We start from the raw sequence: 24,361 nt of genomic DNA, 5'->3' as shown, positions 1-24,361 counted from the left end.
GGTTTTGACATTCAAGGTGGAAATTGAGGCTAGGGACTTTGAAGATAGGTCAGGGGGCTCTTGGAGAATCAATTCTACAACTGAGGTAACGTTTAAATTATAGTTTGATGGTTGAATTTGGGGGTTATCATGGCTGGTTTTAAGTTCTTTGGGTTTGGATTTCAGAAGTTGGAAGGAAGAGATTGAAGTGTGTTGGGTTGTGTTTTCTGGGGAATTATGTTGCCTAGGTCATGTTAAAAAGGTTGGGAGTTAATAGGTTTTGGTTTGGGGGCTTTGGGATAGTTTTAGGTGAGGTTTGGAGGTTGAAAATGGTGGTTTTTTCTGGGTTCGAAGGGTCGGGCCGCGGCATGGTTCTTGGAGAGCCGCGGCCCTTCAAGGGTGTTGCATGCTGAGGAAGAAGGGCGGGTCGCGGCATGGTCCAAGCAATGTCGCGGCCCTTACCTGTTTTTGTGCCCTGGATGGCTCTGTTTAGGGGCCATGCTGCGGCATGGGTGGCCTATGCCGCGGCGCTTAAGGGATTTTGGGATTTTGAGATTTTAGGCTTGGAAATTTAACCTAAGGTGCTCGGGGTTGAGTCTTTTACTATATTTGGTGAAGTTCAATGTTCCGAGTACTAGAACTTGGCTTGGGAGCTCATTTAAGGTTATTAATTGTGTCTTCCCTTTTGGTTGTGACTAGGTAACTAGCTAGGACTCGAGGATTGGATCGCGCTCAAGGAGTGACGCCCATAGCTAATTCATCTGAAAGCTAAAGGTAAGAAAACTGCACCCGGTTGTATGTTTGTGATGGGACTAAGTGCTCCCGAGAATTGTGTCATGTCAATGATGATATTACGCCATGGGACATGTAAAAGCGGCCTAAGAGTGCCATACATGATGTTAGCGCACAGAGCGCAGTCAACGGGATAATAGAGGGGGTAGCCTGAGGGCGCCAGCCCTAGTTATCACTTGTAAACTGTAAATGACGTGGGTTGATATGCTTATTATTTGATATACCTGATTATACCGATTGATGACATAGTTGAGATTATGTAATGTGATGTGAGATATTGACTTGTTGCTAGTTGCTTATGCTTTGTTGTTGTTGTGTTTTCTTGCTGGGCCTTGGCTCATGGGTGCTACGTGGTGCAGGTAAAGGCAAAGGCAAGCTGGACCAAGCCTGAGGTGGAGAGCTCCGAGGTGAAATGTACATAACCAGTTGTTCGATCACCATGGTCTAGGAGAGAGTCAGGACAGGGATTACCTAACTGCTCGTTTTGCCTTCGTATGGCTGGTTAATGTATTTGAACCTTGTAACTTTTGTAGATGGCCTTTAAACTAATGTTTTTGGGATCCCGTGTAAATAAACAATGTTTCCCAATGAAAATGTGATTTTTGAGACCAAAACGCTTTTAACCTTAGCTCCTTTACAGTTTTAGTAACACGATTTTATACTAATGGCTTGGTTAGCAAGTCTGGCACTTTACAAACACACAGAGTAACGGTCTTGGCTATCCAGGGCGTTACAAATTGAGTATTTATGGATTTACCAAATGTAATCGAGGTATGATTAAGGTCTCATTGATGATGTAAAAATGGTTTTAGAACCATTAGATCAATTCTTGATGGGAGGTATACATAATCAGTGGTATTGATGCAAAGTCAAAACGAGCTTAGCATAAGTGCGCTACGCTCGATCGGGTAAACATAACTATTGGGTATGAAGTCATATGGACCTAAGGTTTGGTGTGAGTGTTTTACACATAAGGATAATAGGCCTAGCAGGTGATTAAGTCGGAATTATTGAAGTGATAAGGTTTTCATAAGTCAAAAGGTGAAATGATGAGATGAAAGGTGTCAAATTTTGATACAATAAGGCTAAATCATTGAAAATAAGGAATTTTCATCAACCTTATCACTTTGCACGACCATTACTCTGAAAAACAGAGAGAAAAGAAAACCAAAAACCATTTCTTGGCTGGTTTGAAGAAATTCTAAGGAGATCCAAGTGAAAGCAAAGCCAAAGAAGTAGATTAAGCTTAGTTCTAGCATTTTTATGGTAAGTTCTTGTACTTGGAAGTTAAACTATGTTTTTGAATTTTGCTGAGAGCTTATCTATGGTGTTTTATCTCTTGTTAAGATATCTCTTGGTGGTTTCCAAGTGGTTTGAGGTTTAGAAAAGCTAGAAGAGATTGTTTTCGCCGAAAAGTTGCTCAGTAAGTGAAATTTTGTGTTTTATGAGATTTTTGGGGTTCTTGGAGTACAAACTGATTTTTGGTTATTTGATTGAGTTTATAAGAGAGTATATATGTTTATAAATGTTTGAATAGATGTGGAGACTCATTTAATTTGGGTGATGATCTAGGAGATAAGAATTTTATCAAAATCGGTATATTATAACTTTAAGATGAATCATGTTGGTATTTGGGATATATGGTTATGGCGGGTTATTTGATGTTCATTATTGGTTGATTTTGATATTTGAGGATAGCTAAAATTAAGGGGAAACTCTGTCAAAATTTCTCCAAATGTCTAAGATAAATCTAATGCTCGATCTAGGTGGTTTAAGGCATTTTAGGCATGTTTTGGGTATGAAATTTGATATGATGTTTTATGGGTATTTTTAAATGAGAGTTCAATGTATTACTGCCATCATTATGATGAGAAATCCATGCCATTGTCAGGATAAGCACATCAATACCTAAGACACCACTTGTTACACGGTGAATTATATTTTGGACAGAAGGTAAGTAAAGTACTCAACTGCAACACAAGAATTACATGTTATGTGAAAGTATGCATTATATGAATATTTTGTGAGTAAGTGGTATTAACATACATTGACGCTTCATCATAAATTTGTAAGCATGGCATAATAGTGATATGGTAAATTATTATATGATATAAGACCATGCCTGATATTATGATGATTAATTATATGATGCATTTGCAAGTTTTGTGCAACATAAAAGAAAGTTGTAATAAGAAGTTTAAGTTCAGTGCCACTGTTTTGAAAAGGCAAATGAAAGTGTTAATAAGTGTAAACGGAGGCCTATAGTAGGCTTATAGTGGCTGCCCAATATTTTGGGCTAGGTTTTAGTGAGCCAATTATATTGTTTGCCATGTTTCCGTTTTTATTTCTCCTCCATATGAGTTATTGTTATATGTATTGACACCACAGTGTGTGGCTGCCTTAACTCTTGAGCCCGACGAGGCAACGATGGAATAAGGTATTTAATGTGCCCTACTGTGGTGATGGCTAGCCGGAGGAGAACCCATGGGATTTTATATTATATGTGTAACAAGCCCTGCAGGCATTGACCAATTCAAACAGTGTGCACAATATTAAGGGGCCCAAAATTTAAAAAGAAGTTGTGTATGTCCATTGATATTGGGCAATCATTAGCATTGCATGCATTACTTTGCTTACTGAGCTTTAGGCTCACAGTTGTCTTGTGTTGCAGGTAGAGAAAGAAATTTGTGAATGACATGAGGAGAACTGAAGCATGGTCCTGACCCTGATTCGTACATATGAACATATCGACATTTTGTGGGTTATTTCAGTTATCAGTGAGATGTTTGTAATAAAGTGTGAAGTTATGTTTTGAAAATAAATTGGGTTATTTAATACTTATGTATAATATGTTTGAGACATACTTTATGTTTAATGTAAATAATGTGAAATAAGTTTTCAAGTTTAAAAAAAAAATGTCAAGACTTCCGCAGTAATAAATTATGATATAGTTTTAAAACGTAACACCTCAAATATGGTTTTAACTAAAATAAGTGAGGGTCTTACAGTGTGAGATCCAATATTAGATTATACCAATAATACTATGTCACATTCTTATGGTGTTAGGCACCACTAATACCTCTTAGCAATTTTCACAAAAATTTTTGTTTTGGAAAACAACGAACATTAAATATACATAGGCAACAAGATAGAGCAAGATTAAACAACACACCAAGAATTTGTTTTTCAAACTATGTATAATTGCTCAATGTTATCGGTCAAATAGATATTGACATATACCATTGTCAATGGAATCCTTGTTTTAAAAGAATTGCAGGTGATTTTAGGCTAAAATCACTATAAATATAACATGATTTAAAAATGAATATTGTTGAGGGTCACATTATGTGGTGTTTGAATGACATGACGCGACATAATTTGATTGGTACAATATGGTATATCAAATAATGTTTGTTTGACACCATAAAGTATTTTATAGCAACACTCTAATATTACTATTTATTTTCACTTTTATCTCTAATTATAATTATTCGGCTAAGATTTTATGAATCTAATTACACATTCATTTTATCAAAAGAAAATACACAATTAATATGGTCCCAATTTAATTATTTTATGGTTTAAAATACATATTGGTAAATTTTTAGGGTAAGACACTATGATAAGACACCAGCAAGCCATGATCCACGGTAAGACATGATTCAATTTTAAGTACGTAAATCAATTTTTGCCATAATTTTTTTATGACAGTGTTGATTATAGTCATAGGAAATCTCTTGCAAAATTTTAGAAAAAATTTAGAAAAATTTGAATAATTTATGGTGCAGAAAAAATGGTTCAAACAATTTGATTTCTCACGCGTATAAAAAAAAACATGCAACATACTATTTGAACATTAATATCAATACCGTAAATTATCCGAAAGATCTCAAAATTTCAAGGAATGCTTGCTATGACTACAACTAACACCGCCAGAAAAAAAGAACTAGGGTTAAAATCGATTTACGTACCTGAAATAGAATATTGCCTTACTGATGTCTTATTGTAGCATGCATTTTTTGATAATTTCCCAATACTTATATTGTGTTTATTTTGTATATATAAAATGAGTGTGTCTAACATTACTTTATTAATAATATTCTATTTTGTCTTGATTTCTCTGCTGTGTAAACCTGGTTATAATATAAAATAAAAATATAAGCATGGTCGAGTGTACAAACAATCACAAAGTCCATCGAAAACACAATTAAAATTTAAAATCCAGAAAATAAAACAATACAAACAACTTTGGCATAATAATACATATGACCAAGTCAATTAACAAAATTACACTCTACTGCATCAATAATTAAAAGATTTTTTTTTATGATTAGATTCCATCCTCCACAATAATTATTGCTAATTAATCCCAACCAATCTCTTAACAAGCTAGCCTTCCCTTCTATATCCCAACCAACTCTTTCTCTTTAGATTGATTAAGATTTTTCGAAATTATGGTTTTGTCTCCTAGAAATATCCAACAAGAAGGTAAGTTGCAATAATTTGTTCCTTTGTTCTAAAAAAACAATACATATTTGGATTTATTATTTTGGTTTGGTTATTTATTTTTTTAATTTTTTGTAATTTGTTGATGAATTTTGAATGGGGTTGATGCAGAAGCAAGTGAAGAGTTTGTTCTGCAAAAACATGTTGCGTTCTTCGACCGGAATCATGATGGCATTATTTATCCTTGGGAGACTTTTCAAGGTAATTATTATCAATTTCTTTTATTATATATAAATAATAATTACTCCATTAATTACTTTGTTATTTCTAGATTAATATCAATATGTGATTAAGGCTTCGTTTTGTTTTTTTTTTTAAAAAAAAAATTATAATATATGTTTTAAACAGGATTTCGTGCTATTGGAAGTGGTATTGCCTTCTCTACCGTAGCTGCACTCCTCATCAATATTAGTCTTAGTGCCAAAACTTGTCCTGTAAGTGCTCTTTAATTCTCTCCATTATTATAATTAATGCACAATAATCTAAATTAAGAGAAGATTAAACAAATTAATGGAAAAATAGTTTAACAATTAATACAAGTCCCACTAACTAATTATATAAACTAGACCTACAATATTATTCGAAATCTGTATTCTCGTTTCTAAATTTACTAACGCTGATTATTATTTGTTTCTGAAAAATATGATCACTAATTAGTTAAGTTGTTATAAACTTGTTAAATCAATTTTTGTTTTTTCATAATATATTTCCAATAAATAACACGGTGGAGCTAGAACTAGGGCCTAAGTTTTTTATTTATAAATTTGTATGTAATAATAATCAAATTGAATATCAACTTAAGAAGATCCTAGATAATATTTGCTAATCCCTTTTTTTTTTTTTTTGAAATGACAATAAACAAAAATTAAACAATTACACATATTTTGAGTTAAGGCAAGGCCAAAAAAATAAATATCACTATGATATCAAATTATGATCAGAAGTATATATGAGTGAAATAATTAAGGAGGTAGGTTTGAGCTGGTTTATTATATGGTGTGGTAATGGTAAATGGTAAATGGTAAATGGTAATTACAGGGGAAATGTTTTAGTCCACTCTTTCCCATTCAGATAAAAAACATACATCTGGCTAAAATTGGCAATGACGATAGAGGAGCCTACGACAGTGAAGGAAGGTATTTAAACTCTGCTGCTCTACTTTACTTTATTGAGTAATATTGACCATATAAATATATACATAATATATATATATAATTATATATAGCAATGTAGAAATTGAAACAATGTCTTTAAACTAAAGAAACCTAAAATATAGAAATGTGGTTACAACAACAACTATTAAGTCTAAATTGATAATGCATTGCTAAAATATAATTCACTTTGCAAAAACTTGCTTCAATAGTGTCAAAAGTTGTGCCAAATTTGGCACATACTAAAATTTGGGCCAAATTTGACAGACAATATAACATAGTGCATATGAGAATTACTAAGGAGCACCACGGGTGCCCAACACTACAAGGAGGTGGCATACTGTTATTAGTGCAATCCAATATTGAGTCTCACTTATTTGAATTTAATAAATATTACGAGTTATTGTAGATAAAAAGAATAAAAATTGTATTTAATTCTCTCTTAATATTTTATATAACTTGCTCAACATTCACAGAGGTAATTACAAGAGTATAAATAGGGTAAACGGTTACAAGAGAAATGCTCTGATTGGTTGAGTTTTACAGCAAGATATACTCCAGTACTATTATTTTCCTGATTTGGTGCAAAAGGTATATACAAGGACACCTTGACAGCACACAATCAAACGGTTATATTGATGAGTCATGTTTGGTTTTTATCATCAGGTGTAGATGAGGTGTCCAATTCTTCTATTTCAACAATAGCTACCAAATTATGTGTTGCCACCTCATATAATGTTAGATACATTAATGTGTTAAATAGCAACACTCTGGTGCATATTTTCTATCACCGTAAATGTTACATGTTTTTATTTACTTTTATGCAATTTTTTTTGTTATTATTATCATCTATTTGTACTAAATGTTATACTTTTATTATTATTATTATTATTATTATTATTATTATTATTATTATAATATTGAATAATGAGTATTTAAAAATAAAATAATAGATATTTAATTGTAACATTTTATTTTGAAGGTTCGTACCAACAAAGTTGGAAGAAATGTTTACAAATCATGCACACACACATGAGGATGCTTTGACGGGAAAAGAAGTATGGCATCTGTTGAGGGCCAAAAGGGCTGGCAATTTCATCAACGAATGGTGTGTTTTTTTTTCTTCTATAATTTTAATTATTTTTACAAAATTAAAATAGATAAAATTATTTTTAACAAAATCGATCTCGTTGTACAGATAATGCTGCATATTATTGCATTGTGCAACGAGATCGGTTCCAGAAGAAAACTACACATCCAAAACCATAATATCTTTTTATTTCAGGGTCGTCGCCTTTGTTGAATGGATCGTGTTATTTTCAATTGCGAAGGACAAGAATAGTCTGCTCCAGAAGGACACATTTAGAGCTATTTATGATGGAAGCTTATTTGAACGAATGGAGAAGGAACGTTCCTCGTCCAAAAAGAAAGACTGATTTTCTAATTACAATAATGGGATCTCAATGATCAAGTTTAAGAATTCTAAATGTTAAATTTAAAATAATAAAATAGTGATATAATTTGTGATTTCCTTAAGTTGTTATGCTTTTTTTTCTTCTTGTTCATTTATTTATTAGTGTTTATAATAGAGAGAAGAAAAGTAGAGAGAAAATGGAAAGGATCTTATTGAATTAGAATTTTAACAAACTGATATGAAATGGAGGCCTATATATAAAGGTTACAAAGGGTAACTAGTTTCCTCTATGACAGACTTATAACTAACATTGGTAAAAAAAAAAGTAATTAACTAAGCTAACAGTCCTAATATAACTGACAGTAGGTACATCCTATTAGTGTGTCCCACATGTAAAGTGTGTGAGTACTTTTAACAATACATAAGAGCATGACTTACTCTACTCTTCTCCAATTTATTTTGAGATGAAACACCGTGTTACTTAGATTTTTCACCCCTATGCTTATACTTTCTATAATAACTATCCACATCTATTGTTAAAACACTTTGACATCTTTCTGTCTAAACTACGTTCTATTATACATTCACACATGGCATCAGAGTCTAAAAATGCTCTAGCAAACTACTCGATAAAAAAAACACATAAATAAAGTGACCCAAAAATAGCCAGAAAAAAAAGTGCCACAATCCATAACTGTTCAAATAAATAAGTCAAATGAGCCACAACCGGCCAAAAGAGCCTAAAATATTATCCAAATAAATGAGTTGTACGAGTCACAATCGGCCAAAAAGAGCTCGAAACACTATCCAAATAAATAGTGAGTCAAAAGAACCACTAATGTTTCAGCAGTTCAAGATTGGTGAGCATAAATAGTCACAATCTTAACGGTAGATATTAGTGTGTTTTCAACAAGATATAAGAACATGTGTTACACCACTCAAAACTAATTTGTTTTGAGATATCACGCAAAAAAAAACGTTTTTTATAAATGAATTACAAAATACAGTATAATTAGATATATATATATATTAAATCAAACAAAGAGATATAAATGTAATTCACTTAATGTACAAAAATAAAATATATAAATAATCGATAACTTTTAGTAAAAAATACTGATATACTCGATAACTTTTTAGATTTCTAAATGTGGTTGCGTATATAATTACATCTATTTTAGCATACTTGATTGTTTAATTTCTACCTATAAGATACTCTGTTTTTCTTTAACATACAACTAGTGACCACTGACAATTTACTGATATCCTTAAGTTATTATGTAATTTAATGTGTGTATTTCAATATAATCAATGTTATGGTTATTAGAAGAAGAAGAAGAAGAAGAAGAAGAAGAAGAAGAAGAAGAAGAAGAAGAAGAAGAAGAAGAAGAAGAAGAAGAAGAAGGAATTGAGTTTATAGGAATTATGATATTATTAAGGAACGATCAAGTGTCATTTTCTCTTCTAGCAATTTGCCTCTAATTTAAGAAAAAAACATAAGGCCTACGGGCATTCTTTTCTTGTTTTATACCATCTTTGTTGCCCATTATTGTTCTCTTCATCATTAATGTTTGCTCTTTTGTCCATATTATTAGTTTTTGGATAAGATTTGAGAGCTACTTAGGTAAACTCCATAAAATATCTCTCATAACATATATTATTTCTCTTCTTACAAATTTATAGTTTACCTACTTAAAATAACTACACTACCCCTAAAATCATATTTTAACACCAAACACACAAAAAAAAAAAAAAAAAAATACATCTAAAATTTGAAATCACTCGGTCTTTCTCAATCTCATCTCACAAATTATCACGCTCACACTCTAAATCACGAAGAGCTCCATACACAAATTTTGAAACTCAAATAAACTCACATTGCGAAGCCCGTGGAGCTCTTTGTGATTTAAAATATGAGCATGATGATTTGTGAGATAAAGAAAATGGTGAATTTTGGGTTATTTCGAATTTTTGAAGAATTTATGTGTTTTAGTGTTAAATTGTCTTTTTAAGGGTAGTTAAATTATTTTAGGAGTGTACACATTGTATTACTATGTATAAAAAGATATTGACAAGAGTAATCACTTAATATTTGTTTGTCTAGGAACTTTTGCAAAAAGTAAGAGTGAATTATTAAAAAATTGTCTTTTGTGTGACATAGAAAAAGAGTATATAATTATTAAGTACTAGACATTGAAGTGTGCTTCAAAGCTACTCAGTTTTATGCAAATGGGTGATGACTCATACGCCGTCGTCCGACCTAGCTAGTCGGGCAGATGTGGTGTGGTGTCACACATTTTTTTGAAAACTTATATAACAACCGTGTGTTGTGAGCGTAAGGCTTACGCAGCACTCTATTCTATTTTCTATCATCTTTGTTGCCCATATTATTGTTTTCTTCATCATTTGCAGTAACCGTTTGCTCTTCTATCGATCTTATTAGCTTTTGGATAAGGTTTGAGAGATAGTACCGTTGCAACTACAATATTAATTAACATTGCATAGCCATATATACATATATAGGTACTTCCCAAAGAGTAGCCTAAGATTATTAATGGGCAATATAACCATAAAAAGTAAATTGAAGTTTAATATATTTAGATTCGAATATATATATATAAAAAAATCCATGATCAGAAAAGCCACCCACTTATGATATAACTTTAATAAAATACTTGTAGCCAGGGATGGGGGCACTAAGGATATTATTAGGGCTCCTCAAAATTTGGAGAGTTTTATAAAATATATATAGTATTTTTTTTTTCTTCTTATAATTTAAAAAAAAATTATGATTCTGCCCCCTTAAGATTTTATTTTATTTTTTTATCTTTTTTGTCTCTGTAAACTTGACTCTTACAACAAATTTAAAAAAAAAACATGAAAAAAGAAATCATTTCTTTCTTAATTATTATACATACTTTGATTGTCAACAACAATAATAATAATAATGATGATAATAATAATAATAATAATAATAATAATAATAATAATTCCTTGATAGGTGATGATTGGAACAAATATGATTTTTCCCTCCAAATTATTGGCCTTGGGTAGATTTTTCCCTCTAAATCATTTCGCTTTGCAAATCTAATGAAACAACTAAAATAAATAATTCTTCAATTAACTAATTCAAAGGTCTCAACTTTGCAAGGATGATAATTTTATGAGGAATTTTGGCTATGCAAAATAATTCTGGGCATAACTCTCACCCTTTAAATTTAAGTAGAGAGAAGAGGAAACATATTTTCTTTCCTCACTTCTATTTTCAATCCTCATTATTTTTCTTTCTTTTTTTTTTTCAACCAAACATAAGGTAAATGATGATAATTAATATCATCTCTAGTAGAATGTGTAAATTTTATGTCAAATTTGACTAAAAAAAATGAGCAAATGTCATATTTGGCTCAATTTTTATAAAGTACAAATTAATTTAAAAAGTCAACAAAGTCATTCAATTTATATTAAAAAAATATATAAAACATCATCAAATAAATAAAAAGTTATAGAAAACTTTCAATTAATATAAAAGATCTTAATTAGTGGCAAAATTTGGTACACCTTTTGCAACACTATTGGAGCTACAATTTTTTTATATGTGCTAAAATATAGCAATGTACCACTTTTATAGCATTCCATGAGGGATGAACTAAGAGCTAAGAGTGCTTTTAGCAACTCATCTTACTATTTTCTTCAAAACACATTAGTAAAACTCCACTTTTTTTTATTTTATATTACACCAAATATTAATTTCTTTATATATATTTTTAAATCATTTAAATATTATATCATTAAAAAAATTTATTAATTAAAATAATAAAAATGAATAAAAACCAAATAAATTTGGAAAGAGAAAGAAAGAAAGAAAAGTGAATAAAAGAAAATAAAAAATGTTTAGAGTAGCTCTAATAAATCTATAAATGTGGCAAAAGATGTAAAGAACTTAAAGAAGCTTTATTTTAGATCATGGGTCTAAACGAGATGTTGTAAGACTATTTAGTTATTATTTTTCAAATTTTTAAAGAACGACGAAATGACAAAATGAGATAATGTTGGTGTTCTTTCATGAAAAAAATTCACAAAATGACAAAATAACATTTGTGAATTATTAGGTGTATCAAATTGACATTTAATTTCTCCGAGGATCTGACAATTGATTTTTCAATTTTATAAAATATAAAAAAGAGACACAAAGTAAAAATTGGTATATTTTTTTTGCCAAGGATAAAAATTGGTATTATTATTCAAGCTAGGGAACAAACTAATTCAGGAAGGTTAAATAGTAGTTGAAAAATGTGTTTCACATTAAAGCTAGATAGGTACTTTAATTAGTGGCCTTTATAAAAGCATCTTATTATAGAATACCATTTGTAGATTAAATCAAACCAACCATAAATAAATAATCCTTTCCTCTCTTCTCTTCTTCATTTTCTTTCATAAATTTTATACCTTAATATTTATATATGGCTTCCTCTTCAGCACTAATCGGCAACAATACCATCCAAGAGGGTTTGCCTGCAATTTCATAATAAATCAATTTCTTCTAACCAAAACAACAAAGTTTATTTTCTTTCTTTTTTCAATTTTATTATTGAATAATTACTTAAATGTTATATAAAATGCAGAAATTGTTGGTGGAAAATTTATACCAAGTGAAGAGTTTGTTCTCCAAAAACATGCTGCATTCTTCGATCGGAACCATGATGGAGTTATTTATCCTTGGGAGACTTTCCAGGGTACCTTCTCATTTACCATATATATTATTATTATTTTTCTTTATCTTATTTTGTAAATTAACGTTTCAATAATAAAAAAAAAACTATAATATATATATATTTTTTTTAAAAATTGTACAGGATGTCGAGCAATTGGGTGTGGTATTGCTTTGTCAACAGTAGCTGCAATCTTCATCAATGTTGGTCTCAGTTCTTCAACTCGACCTGTATGTTTTTCTCTTCTTTTCAAGCCCACAAAAAAATTAGAATTTCTAGTTGTAATTAAAGACATTTTTTCAATTTTTTTTCTTGACAAAAAATTATTAATTTTGATTTTGGTTACCTTTCTTGACATGTACTCAATGTTATTATTCTACCTTTCCCCTCTTCATTTCATGAACTTGTAGTAGTTTTTTTTCTTCTTTTTTTTTTTTTTTTGTTGAGAAATTTGGTCTTTAAAAGTTTGGACTACTTGTTTAGGTAGCAAATTATTTGAGTAGAAATTATCACTTAGTGTGGCAAAAAAGTATTTTGTCTTAAGAGGTTGACAAATTTTGATGTGGCACAGGGAAAATTTCTTAATCCACTTTTTCCCATTGAGATAAAAAACATACACCTGGGTAAACATGGAAGTGACTCTGGTACCTACGACACTCAGGGAAGGTATATATATATATATATAAATGCATATTTGTGTATACATATATATATATATATATATATATATTTATAGTTGTATTTGAATCAAACAAACTTTTGTTCATATATTTAGTATCCCTATGTATATATGTTTCTGATTGGAAAATAGTCCGCATTATCCATCTTATTATTAGTTAGATTAACATTCGAATTAATTAATATGACAATTTATTATTTATGATCATAAGTCACCCAATGTGAATTGTAAGTCGTAAAGATCCATTTGAGAAATCGTTAGGTTATTAACACGGTGATTTGTCTAGTTTGTAATAAGAAACCATAAGATGAAAATGAACTTGTAAAGCTTGTTCGAATTTTGGGATCTAAAGAAAACTTTGATCTAAAATAAACATTTCTTTTAGAATTTTTACGAATATTATTTGGTACCTAACACTACTTAAAGTGGTATATCAAAAATATTATAATTTAATAATATCAAGTCATAGTAATTTTTTTGGAGTTAGGTTACGAATAAATTAATTAATTGCATCGATGAGATTAGAAAAATGACTTAAAATTTCATTTTGTGTCCAGCCCTTTATGGAACACATGATTATTTGACTTGATTAGAGGTTGATTAATTCTCTTTTAGTTTATTATAATATTTATATTTAGTTTTTTTTTTTTATAATTAAGGTTTGTTCCTGAGAAGTTTGAAGAGATTTTCACAAAACATGCAAAAACACACCCAGACGCATTGACATCAAAAGAACTGGATAACTTGTTAAAGGGTAATAGGGTCCCCAAAAATTATCCTGGATGGTTGGTTTTTTTTTCATCACTCTTTGATTTTATGTATTTATTTATTAAAATGTATTTTGATCTATACTTATAATTTATTTAAAGGGTATATATATATATATATATATATATAGGGAAAGACTACGATGTTAACTGTGTTACAAAAGTTGGTTTCGTCACGTGGATTGTTATAAATTTTAATTTTTCACTATTACAATGTATATTGTAGTCATTTAGAGCATTCAATAAAATTTTAAGAAATTATGAATAATTTACGGTGCCAAAAATAAGTTTACAGTCGAATTTTCCACACGTGCCTGTTTTTAAATGCACATTTACAACAAGCTGTTTAAACTTTATTTTCAGTATTGTAAATTATTTGGAACTTCTTAAAATTTTGTGGGATGCTCTAAATAATTACAATATACACTATCATACAAAAAAAAAGATAAAAATTAATTTATAGCTATCGACAGAAACCAACTTTTGTCAACTCAACAATGTAATCATACCCTATATATAACCTATATATATTTATATATATATTTAAAAAAAAATGTTATATTGTAGGATTGGTGCCTTATCAGAATGGAAGTTACTATATTTGTTAGGAAAGGATAGGAATGGTTTGCTTCACAAGGATAAAGTTAGAGGTGTTTATGACGGAAGCTTGTTTGAGCAGATGGAGAAGGAACACTCAGATTCCAAGACGAAGAAACTATAATAAAGTATGTAACTACGTATACTCATTCCTTTCTTAATTCCTTGCATTAAAATTAAATTTTTAATTCATATTATCTTGATTTTCCTTCATTTTCTTCTGTCGGTGATTATTAATGTACGTTAATTATAACACTTCTTTTATTGATATGATGATAATATTATAACATTTATATATATTTATATATATATATATATACTAGATACTGCATGTTTTGTTAGTTTTATTTATAAAATTTATTAATTATTTTTATTAAATTTATATTAATATTATAAATTTTGAAATAAATATTTTATTTTAATTAAATAATTTATTTATTTTTGTTTAAGTTTATGTTTATTGTGGTTTTTGAATTTGACAATGCAACAAGGGATTATATATTATATGTTTAATGTAATATTAAATATTATACGTGGATTTTAAATTTAAGTTTATTTCTAATTTTTTTTAAAAAAAATAATTTGTTGCTAATTCACAGTAGATTATTTATATATTTAATATAATATTATTGTAATAAGTGAGTTTAAGTTTAATTAAATTTTATTTTAGTTATAAAATGTATGATTTTATTATTTTTAAATAATAATTTTTAAAATATCTAAAAGATATCATATTTTAATTTGTTTAATAATTTATTATTTTAAAAAATTATCATTGTAAAATATCTGAAAAATATCATATTTTAATTTGTTTAAATATTTATTATTTTTAAATAATTATTATTGTAAAATATCTCAAAAATATCATATTTTAATTTTTTTAATTATTTATTTTATTTAAGTTAAAGTATTTACAAATTACCGTTAAATATAAAAATATTCCGTTAAAGTTAACATTAAAAAAATAAAAAACCATTAAAACTAAGAATTTCCATTATCTACACACTTATTATATATAATAGATATACTAGGTAAAAGCAACGTGCAATTCATGTTTGCTTAGTTTTAAAATTGTTAATATTATCTGTAATTTCAAGAAAAACTATTTCATTATTTTTTGTAAATATATATAATAGAATAAATTATAGTTTTATAGTATATATATATAACGTTGATATAGATATATATTTACATGACATATATATAAAATACAATAATATTTAAAAGAAATTAATTATAGAAATAAAATAAGAATAGAAAAAGTCACAGTGTAGATAGTAGCATACATGCATCAACTATTTTTAGTTTATAATGTATCTTGCAATGTCCGTTGTGAATTTGATGAGAAAAATAACTCCAACCACTTGATAAAAAACAAACTATCACACAAATTTATAAGATAAAAATAATAATATGTATGCATTTATTATTTTTAAATAAATATGATTTAATTATTTAAATTATCTTAAAAATATCTGATTTTAATTTATTTATTTTTGTTTAAGTTTATGTTTGTTCTAGTTTTTTAATTTGGAAGAACAAAAGATTATATATTATATATTTAATATAATATTAAGTTTAAGTTTAATTAAATTTTACTAAGTTAAAAAAATGCATAATTTTATTATTTTTAAATAATTATCATTGTAAAATATCTAAAAATATAATATTTTAATTTTTTTAATTATTTATTTAAGTTTAAGTTATGTTTATAATCTACCGTTAAATATAAGAATATTCTATTAAAATTAACGAAAATAAAATAAAAAACTGTTAAAACAAAAAAAATTCGTAATCTACACATTTTTATATAAAAGAGATATATAATGAAATCTCATTGCGAAAAATAGTAAGTAATATAAGTATATCGATGGTTATTAATTATCATATAAATTACTTGCTTAGTACCCGAAATAATTAACTTAAAGATATAAGCATTGATTTGTGACACTCAAATATTGGTATTATATGTATAAATATTTCTTTTACTTCATTGAGTATTATACTTTTATTAGTTATTGCAACATAATTTTGACTAAAATTTCGTACTTTTTACTTAAAAAAAATTCAACAAAAAATATAATTTGTTATGGCTAAATATATATATTTTTTTAGTCACAATAAAATTTATCATTACATAAATGATAAATTATGACTAAAAATGTATTATTTTTTCGTCTTAATAAAATTTTAATTGTAACTAAAAAGGGAATTTACTCATTTGGTACCCTATATTTTTCCAAAGTATCATTTTGGTATTCTCTGTTTTCAATAATGTTCATATAATACCATGTATTTTAAAATCATACATATTTGATACCCTAGACTCAGATTTGATAGATAAATTTTTTTTAATATTATTAAACTGTCATTAGTTATGTGTAATTAAGTAATTAAATTTAAATTTAGACCTTACATAATTGATAAAATTTTATTAATTAAATTTGAGTTTAGAGTACCAAATATGAATGATTTTAAAATACAGAGTACCAAATATGTAGGATTTCAAAATACTGAGTACCAAATAAATATTATTATTAACACAGGGTACCAAAATAATACTTTGCAAAAATACAGGGTACCAAAGGTTACCTACCCAACTAAAAATGATATTTAGTTACAAAATAAATATGGTGGACTAAATAATTTTTATGTGTCCTAATACTATCTTCATCTTCATCATCATTTCTTATTTCATTAATAAATTTTTTGATACAGATGTGCGTAGCTTCTGGTTTTGGTGGTGGTGCATGATGTGTATTTGTGTAATAATAATGGCGTTGACATATAAAGAGTGTTCGTTTGCGTGTGGGCTCATGATGTTGTTAAGTGATCGATTCATGTGTTTGTTTGGTTAACTCATACTAATGTCCTCAAAAAAATCATGTCTTCTATTCTATTATTCACTCTACCTATAATTATGTTATGTAATATATTTGTTTTGTTAAAAAAAAAAAAATTATGTTGTCCCTTTTTCAAGAGAGATGGGTAGGTATTATTTTTCGGGCTGCCGTTTTTATTTTGTTTTATATATTTTTGGTATATAGTTATTTGGTATTTTTTTTTTGGTTGAGTCATGTTTCTGTATTTGGTACTTGAATAATTATCGTCACAATTTTTTTAATGATAGTGTACAATATAATTATTTAGAGCATCGATAAATTTTTAATTTTTTTTTAATAATTTATAGTTGTGAAAACAGAATTCAAACATGCATATAAAAAACAGTCACGAGTGCAACAAATTAATTAAAATATATTTTTTGACATTATAAATTATTCAAAATTTATTGAAAATTTGCAGGATTCTCTAAATAACTATAATATACATGATCATAACAAAAAAAATTGCACCAAAAATCATCCAATAAGTATCAAAAATGAGAGGAAGTGTACCGATACACCAAAAAAATAGGTGTGTTGTAGAATTTTCCTATAGTTATCTACTTTAATAGCAATGGAGAAAACAATGCCCATAACTGTAAAGTGGAAATTCCTTTAAAAAAAAAACTTAAAAATGGAAAACTATGTCATAGCTTATGTACTCAACTTTGAATTTGAAGTTTTTTCAAAATCAACCTTTCTATACAATATACAACAAAAAAGCTTATCACAACAACGATTTATTACCTTGTTCATTAAATTTGAACTATCTTAGGTGCATAATTATCCACTCAAAATAATAAATAAATAAATAAATAACCTTTTAACACGATACAGTTTATGACTATAACTAAATATATTAGTCACATAAAATATATTTTTAGTAAAAATAAAATTTATTATTAGATAGAAAGAATTTTGTGACTAAAAAGCCACAAATTATGACTAAAATGTTATTTTTAGTCACCATAAATTTTTAATTATAACTAAAATTGACATTTAACGATAAAAAAATATATGTTGTTGCTAAATTATTACTATTTTTGTTTATCTGTGATCACTTAGATTTTAAACCAACATGAAAATTATTTTATGTTTTAATATATATACTTTACCATGTAAAATTGCTTATTTATTTTGCATATACTATATAAGTAAACACTTGTAAGTCTAAAAGACTAAAAAATATTACAAATTTTTTGATGTGATTAATATATACACACTTTAAGATAATTAAAATTCAATTATATGAGCTTATTATTAATCTAAAAAAATAATCCTACCAAAATAAAAAGTGAAAATTACACCTAGTAGCTAATTTAAGTTAATTTTTTTAATTTTTACTCACTTTTTAAAACTCTTAGATTAATACACAAACTATTAATGACTCTACCCATTATACAGTGGTCCAGTGGAACTGACAGTGAAATATTATTTAAATATGGAAGTAAATGACACGACAGAAGCAAAGATTGAGATTTTTACATTGGACTTCTAGTAGTGTTTTAAGGGTAATATGAGAAATGTGCTTAAAAAAGTAGGTAATATTCAACTAAATGTTATTAGTAACTATTTTTAGTTAACTAATCCTAAAACTGAGTATTTTTCAAGTTATCCCAAATAAAAATGATGCAATCGATCTATGCACTTATCCTGTATTGGATTCGTTTAATTTTATTTTTTTACGAACTGAATTTTCTCGTATACTATTTATGAAACCTGAGAATTTATAAGAAGCAAAAAAAAAAATGTAATTATTAACTGATGGAAATATATTTTTATAATTTTAATTTTCGAGGTGCTCCATATTTAAAAATTATTTCGAACAAATAGCCTGTCACGTAACCTCAGTCGAGAATAATTCCAACATAGTTTTTTTTTTTTTTTTCACAAAAACACATTTATTATTATCTATTTATTGTAAAACACGCCAAAAAAAAAACCAGTAATAAGAAGAAAATATCATGCAATAACTATTGTTTATAATTTAATAAAATCTAGGTTAGCAAGTGCCCCCCCTAAACTACTAATTATTTTATTGTATTCTTACTAATAACTTCTTGATAACGTAATATTAAGTATAAACCCTTTATAAAATAAACATGCTTATTATGTCCTACACGTTCTTCTTAAGTATTAATGAAAATAATAAAATATGTATAATTTATTTATGAAAATATGTGTTATCTTACTTGTACACATATTCCACACCTTTTTTTATTCCTATATTAAAATGTTATACTTTTTATCTATTTGAGAAGAGAATATCAGTACTATTATTTATTCTTACTTTGGTGGGCGCGTGTGGACCAACAATTGCTCACTTTTAAATAATTAAAGTTGTTGTTGTTTGTTTTGATTAGTGGAGTGATTTTGGAAAGTGTAGATTGACTTAAAATGGAAGTAATATTAAATGTAAATGTATAAAATGATTTATTTTACCCTTCAATATATATGGGGTCCAAGAAAATTATTAACTTTATTCTTTAAAAATTTGAACCAAACATGAGAAGTGTTTTAAATTTTTATTCTCATCTTCACTTTACCTCATACCAAACACCCCTAAAGAGAATTGTTAAAAAACATCATCGGTGTCTAATAGTACAAGGATGTAGCATACAGATGTTGATGCAATCCAATATCATCAAGTCCCACTTATTTAAATTTAATAAGTATTATGAGGTATTTCTAACCAATTATGGAGTATCACCTTATGCGGTATTGGACACCTTAAGATCTCAAATAATAATACTCATAATTAAACTTAACGAACCCGAACTGCACTTGTCTCCAAAGTTTTCCAACTCAAAAATAAAAAACATACAAAGTAATAATAATATTAATAATAATAATATAAAAACCAACACACCACCATGTATTCAAATTAAGCTTAAAGGGAAAGTTAATTAAAGAGTGAACGTTTTGTTATATCAGGTAATGTTTATTTTGGTGTGTTGTCAACTTTAAAGTCATTGCATACTGCCAGACCACATGTGAATTAATAAGAAAAAATATTTAGCTTTTTGGAATAACAATAGAAACTACATGTGAATTATTAAACTAATAATTAAATACTGCCTTCTATAAAGCTAGACTTATAATATTTGTGCATTCGAATAGTCAAAATCATAACAAAACTTCACTTAGAGGGTTGATCATGCTTGGCGTATAGGATTTGAGAAGGACTAAAATTGGTCGTTCAACTTCAAACTATGTATAACAAATGTTTTTTATATTTATATATAGGGAAATTTTATGGTGGGAGCGTCACCTCTGCTCCTACTGGTAAGGGTGTCTCTATTTTTTGTATGTGAAAAAATTATAATCTAATTTTTTTTATATGACGGTGTATATGATTGTAGTTATATCAAGCATCCTATCAATTTTTTATAAATTATGAATAATTTATGGTATCGAAAAACATAGCTTGAAATAATATATCAAAATAGTCAATTACCAACAGGGCAGAAGTGATGCCCCACTAGAAAATTGCCCTATATGTACATATAGGGAGATTCTTAGGTAGGGACATCACTTTTGCCCCAACCAGTAGAGGTAAATCTATTTTCAGCATGTGAAGAAATTACAACCAAAATTTTTTATATGACAGTGTACATTGTAGTTATAGCAAACATCATACCAATTTTTAAGAAATTCTGAATAATTTACAGTGCCGAAAACAAAATTCAAAATACTAGTTTGCACATATATAAAAAAAAATAAGCACGAGTGCAAGTGACTGTTTGAACCATGTTTTTGATATCGTAAATTATTCAAAAACTAGTGGAAAATTTACTATGACTAAAATGTATATTGTCATAAAAAAAATTAAGGATATGATTGGTTCGTGATTGAAAAATTGCATTTTCAAAAAATGTGTTTCTAAAATAAAATATGAATTTATAGTTTGAAAATATATTTTTGAAAATGTGATTGGTTCAGTATCTGAAAACTATTTTTCGGTTTTAAAAAACTGAATATGTGATTGATATGGAATCTAAAAATATAAAAAAGTGATAGATTTGTAGGATTTTAGGATAAAATGATTTGGAATAAAAGAAAACGTGATTTTCTTGTTTTTGATTTTATAACACAAAATTATAATACTGATTTGAATTTTTATTTTAAAAATATCTTACCAATCGCTTATTTTTGTAGGTCACACTACTTTTTAAATTTTTAAAATAATAAAATTGAATTTGTATACTGTACCAATCACCACCTAAGTTCCCAAAAACAGATTCTTTCAACTGGTAGAGAGAGAGAGTTCATTTAAGTATTTTTGTTTATGTAAAAAGCAAAAGGATATAAACCCCACAATCTCCTTTGCTTTTTTTGGCTTTTGTCTTGGCTTGCATTCCAATACTATCCAATTAGTTTTGCTTCTCTCTCTCTCTTTATATACCAATATCTGGCTAAGCTGTGCCTTACACGCTTTCATGCATTGTCGTTGTATTATAAGCCTCCAAAAGAATATACAAAGTTTAGGAGTGAAGCCAATCATACATAACATGACATTAATTTTAATAATTATTCCTCATCTTTCAGTAGCTTCCTACATAACACAATTTTTTTTTTAAACATATAACACAATATTTTTTAATATTCCCACTTTTAATATTCTATTTGCTTTTTCTTATTTGTATTATTAGTGTACATTATTTTTATCTTGTCATTTTAAAATGTTGATTGTACAGTACATGCTTGATACCATGTTGGACAACATCGAACCATGTTACATAATTTAAATAAAGAATAATTATTATTTTTGTCCCCTCTCTTCTCCCCGAACTTATGACACTACTAAATCGTGTCATTTAAAATATACATTTTGTTAAAAACTCCTCCCGCACTTTTTCATTTACAGAAACATAATTTTTCTATTAGAATCCGTTTCATTTTCTGTTTAAACGATGACATGGCATTGCCACGTCATTCCCGCAGGTAGAATAATTAGTATATTTGCTTCCTTTAACTTTGATTACTACCAAATTGTGCCACTTTTTATTAAAAAATAATAATTTAAAATGAAAAAAAAAATCTATTTCTTTATTAATTCTTTTAAAAATAATTCAAGTCTTAATGTAAATCTTAAAAAATTAAATAAAATTCATTTAAACTCTAATCAAATCTTTAAAATTCACTCTAGATATTAAAAAATCAAATAAATACCAAATATGAATGAAAAAAAATCAAATATCAAAGTAAAATTGACTCTAGATATTAAAAAATCAAATATGAATGAAATAAACAAATTAAATATAAATAAAACTCTAATTAATTCAATAGACCTGTATTAAGAACCTATTTATTTTTGTTATAAATTAAAAAAAAATGGTTCATTCATGTTGGGTTTTGGGTTTCACGAATCCAATCGTTTCATTTTCTTATAATTTTTCTCTTTTTTTCTTTTTTTTTCTTTTTGGTAAAAGAAAGAAGATATGTATAATTTGATTTGAATTTGAATGTATATTTAGTGTTTTTTACAAGGAATGTAGATTTTGCATGGTATTTAGGTTTTAGTTTCATTTAACATTAGATTTTTTATATATTAAATTATTATAAATTTGAACTAATACTAAGGATTTTTTTCAAAGATTTATCATTTTTTAATGTTATTGTTTTAATTTTGTTTTGATTTAATTTTTGAGTTATTTTTTTTAAAGAATTAATACAAAAAGATAGATTATTTTAGAAATTTTTTAATTAATTTTTCTAATAAAAAGGGGCACGTTTTAGTAATGGGCAAAGTTTAAGGGGTAAAAATATTAATTACTTTACATGTGGCAATACTATATCAGAATTTACAATGTAACATCAACGTTTAAATGGCAAAATGAAATGGAACCTAACGAAATGACTAGGCTTCCGTAAATGATAAAATTCATAGGGAGTTTTTAAAGGGTCGTATATTTTAGAGGGCACGATCTGATAATGTCATAAGTTCGAGGGACAAAAATGCTAACTATTCTAAAAAAAACAACAATATTAAGAAAATACTTTAATAATAATTAAATTAAATAATTTGTCAAGCATTGTAGATTGGACATGATACTATATAATGTCGAACAATACTTCTACTGGATACGTAGAACTCTATTTTTTAAATTTAACTAATTATAAAGAGTCGAGTCAAATAATGTTGGATACTATAAAATAAAGGCCATAGCAATATTCTTTAATGAAAGGGAAATATTTGAAAATCAGATGACAAAAATGAAATATATAAATTTATTTCCAATGTGTACATATTAGACTTGCTTTTATGAAATATTCTCTCTTTCTTGCACCATTTTCAAATACCGATGGAGGCATGTTGAAACCTTCGCATTCGTGTATCCAGCAAGGTGATCCTAGCACAAACCGGTAAGCCTTTTCGTCCATGATGGGTGAGGGCGAGGCGAATAGCCCCAAAGTGGATGTGTCAGCCCTTGGTCTATCCATTGTTGAGGGAATTCCGGCGGGATCTCTAAGGTAACGAGCTGTTCCTGTTCGGTGGCAGGGAGGTTACATTGGTCAAACTTTGTTGATTGGATGTATTCTTTTACTGACTTTGGTTGTTGGCGAATGAGTGTTTTTATGGATCGAGTGAGAATGCCTTGTGGTTTTGAGAAGGCATGGTAAGGATTTATGAGAGGTAGGTCGGAAGGAACGATCTTATCATCATCAGAGATGTAACAGAGTTCATACATATAGGAAAGTATATTGGCTGAAGACTTTTTGAGGGACGGAGTGCCAGAAGAGGCCATAGAGACAGGAGTAGAAAACATGGAGAGCTGAGATGTTGAGGAGCTAGGATTTTGAGGAATGAGAGACATGTGTGAGAGGTTGGGGTTTCTCTTTAGAAGGAGCTGAGAGGAGTCGACCTGGGCTCTGATACCATTA

General features: G+C 27.8%; 2 protein-coding genes and 1 long non-coding RNA gene across 4 annotated transcripts; all 3 read left to right on the top strand.

Annotated features, from left to right (window-relative positions):
- Positions 1-1,772: 1,772 nt before the first annotated feature.
- LOC133820919 (uncharacterized) lies at positions 1,773-3,684 on the top strand. Its single transcript, XR_009887222.1, has 4 exons — positions 1,773-2,037; positions 2,119-2,194; positions 2,663-2,724; positions 3,443-3,684. It is a non-coding gene; the product is annotated as an uncharacterized LOC133820919 (long non-coding RNA).
- Positions 3,685-5,107: 1,423 nt separating this feature from the next.
- On the top strand, positions 5,108-7,958 carry LOC133820918 (probable peroxygenase 4). 2 transcript variants are annotated; one of them, XM_062253482.1, is made up of 6 exons: positions 5,108-5,259; positions 5,389-5,478; positions 5,626-5,711; positions 6,349-6,413; positions 7,411-7,536; positions 7,714-7,958. In XM_062253482.1, the coding sequence occupies exons 1-6, from the start codon at positions 5,226-5,228 to the stop codon at positions 7,862-7,864; spliced, it is 552 nt and encodes a 183-aa protein (XP_062109466.1). In that variant the 5' UTR covers positions 5,108-5,225; the 3' UTR covers positions 7,865-7,958. The 2 variants fall into 2 exon arrangements, with proteins under 2 accessions (XP_062109466.1, XP_062109465.1); XM_062253481.1 differs by having other exon boundaries at positions 5,109-5,259; positions 6,316-6,413.
- A 4,237-nt stretch (positions 7,959-12,195) lies between these two features.
- Positions 12,196-17,462, top strand: LOC133822003 (probable peroxygenase 4). The gene is made up of 7 exons (XM_062254198.1): positions 12,196-12,348; positions 12,465-12,575; positions 12,696-12,781; positions 13,123-13,217; positions 13,890-14,015; positions 14,565-14,722; positions 17,313-17,462. Exons 1-6 carry the CDS (start codon positions 12,303-12,305, stop codon positions 14,716-14,718), a joined length of 618 nt encoding a protein of 205 aa, XP_062110182.1. The 5' UTR covers positions 12,196-12,302; the 3' UTR covers positions 14,719-14,722; positions 17,313-17,462.
- Positions 17,463-24,361: the final 6,899 nt, after the last annotated feature.

The sequence above is a fragment of the Humulus lupulus genome, chromosome 3 (assembly GCF_963169125.1).
Source record: "Humulus lupulus chromosome 3, drHumLupu1.1, whole genome shotgun sequence".
Lineage (NCBI taxonomy): Eukaryota > Viridiplantae > Streptophyta > Magnoliopsida > Rosales > Cannabaceae > Humulus > Humulus lupulus.
This window is presented reverse-complemented; position numbering and strand designations above follow the sequence as displayed.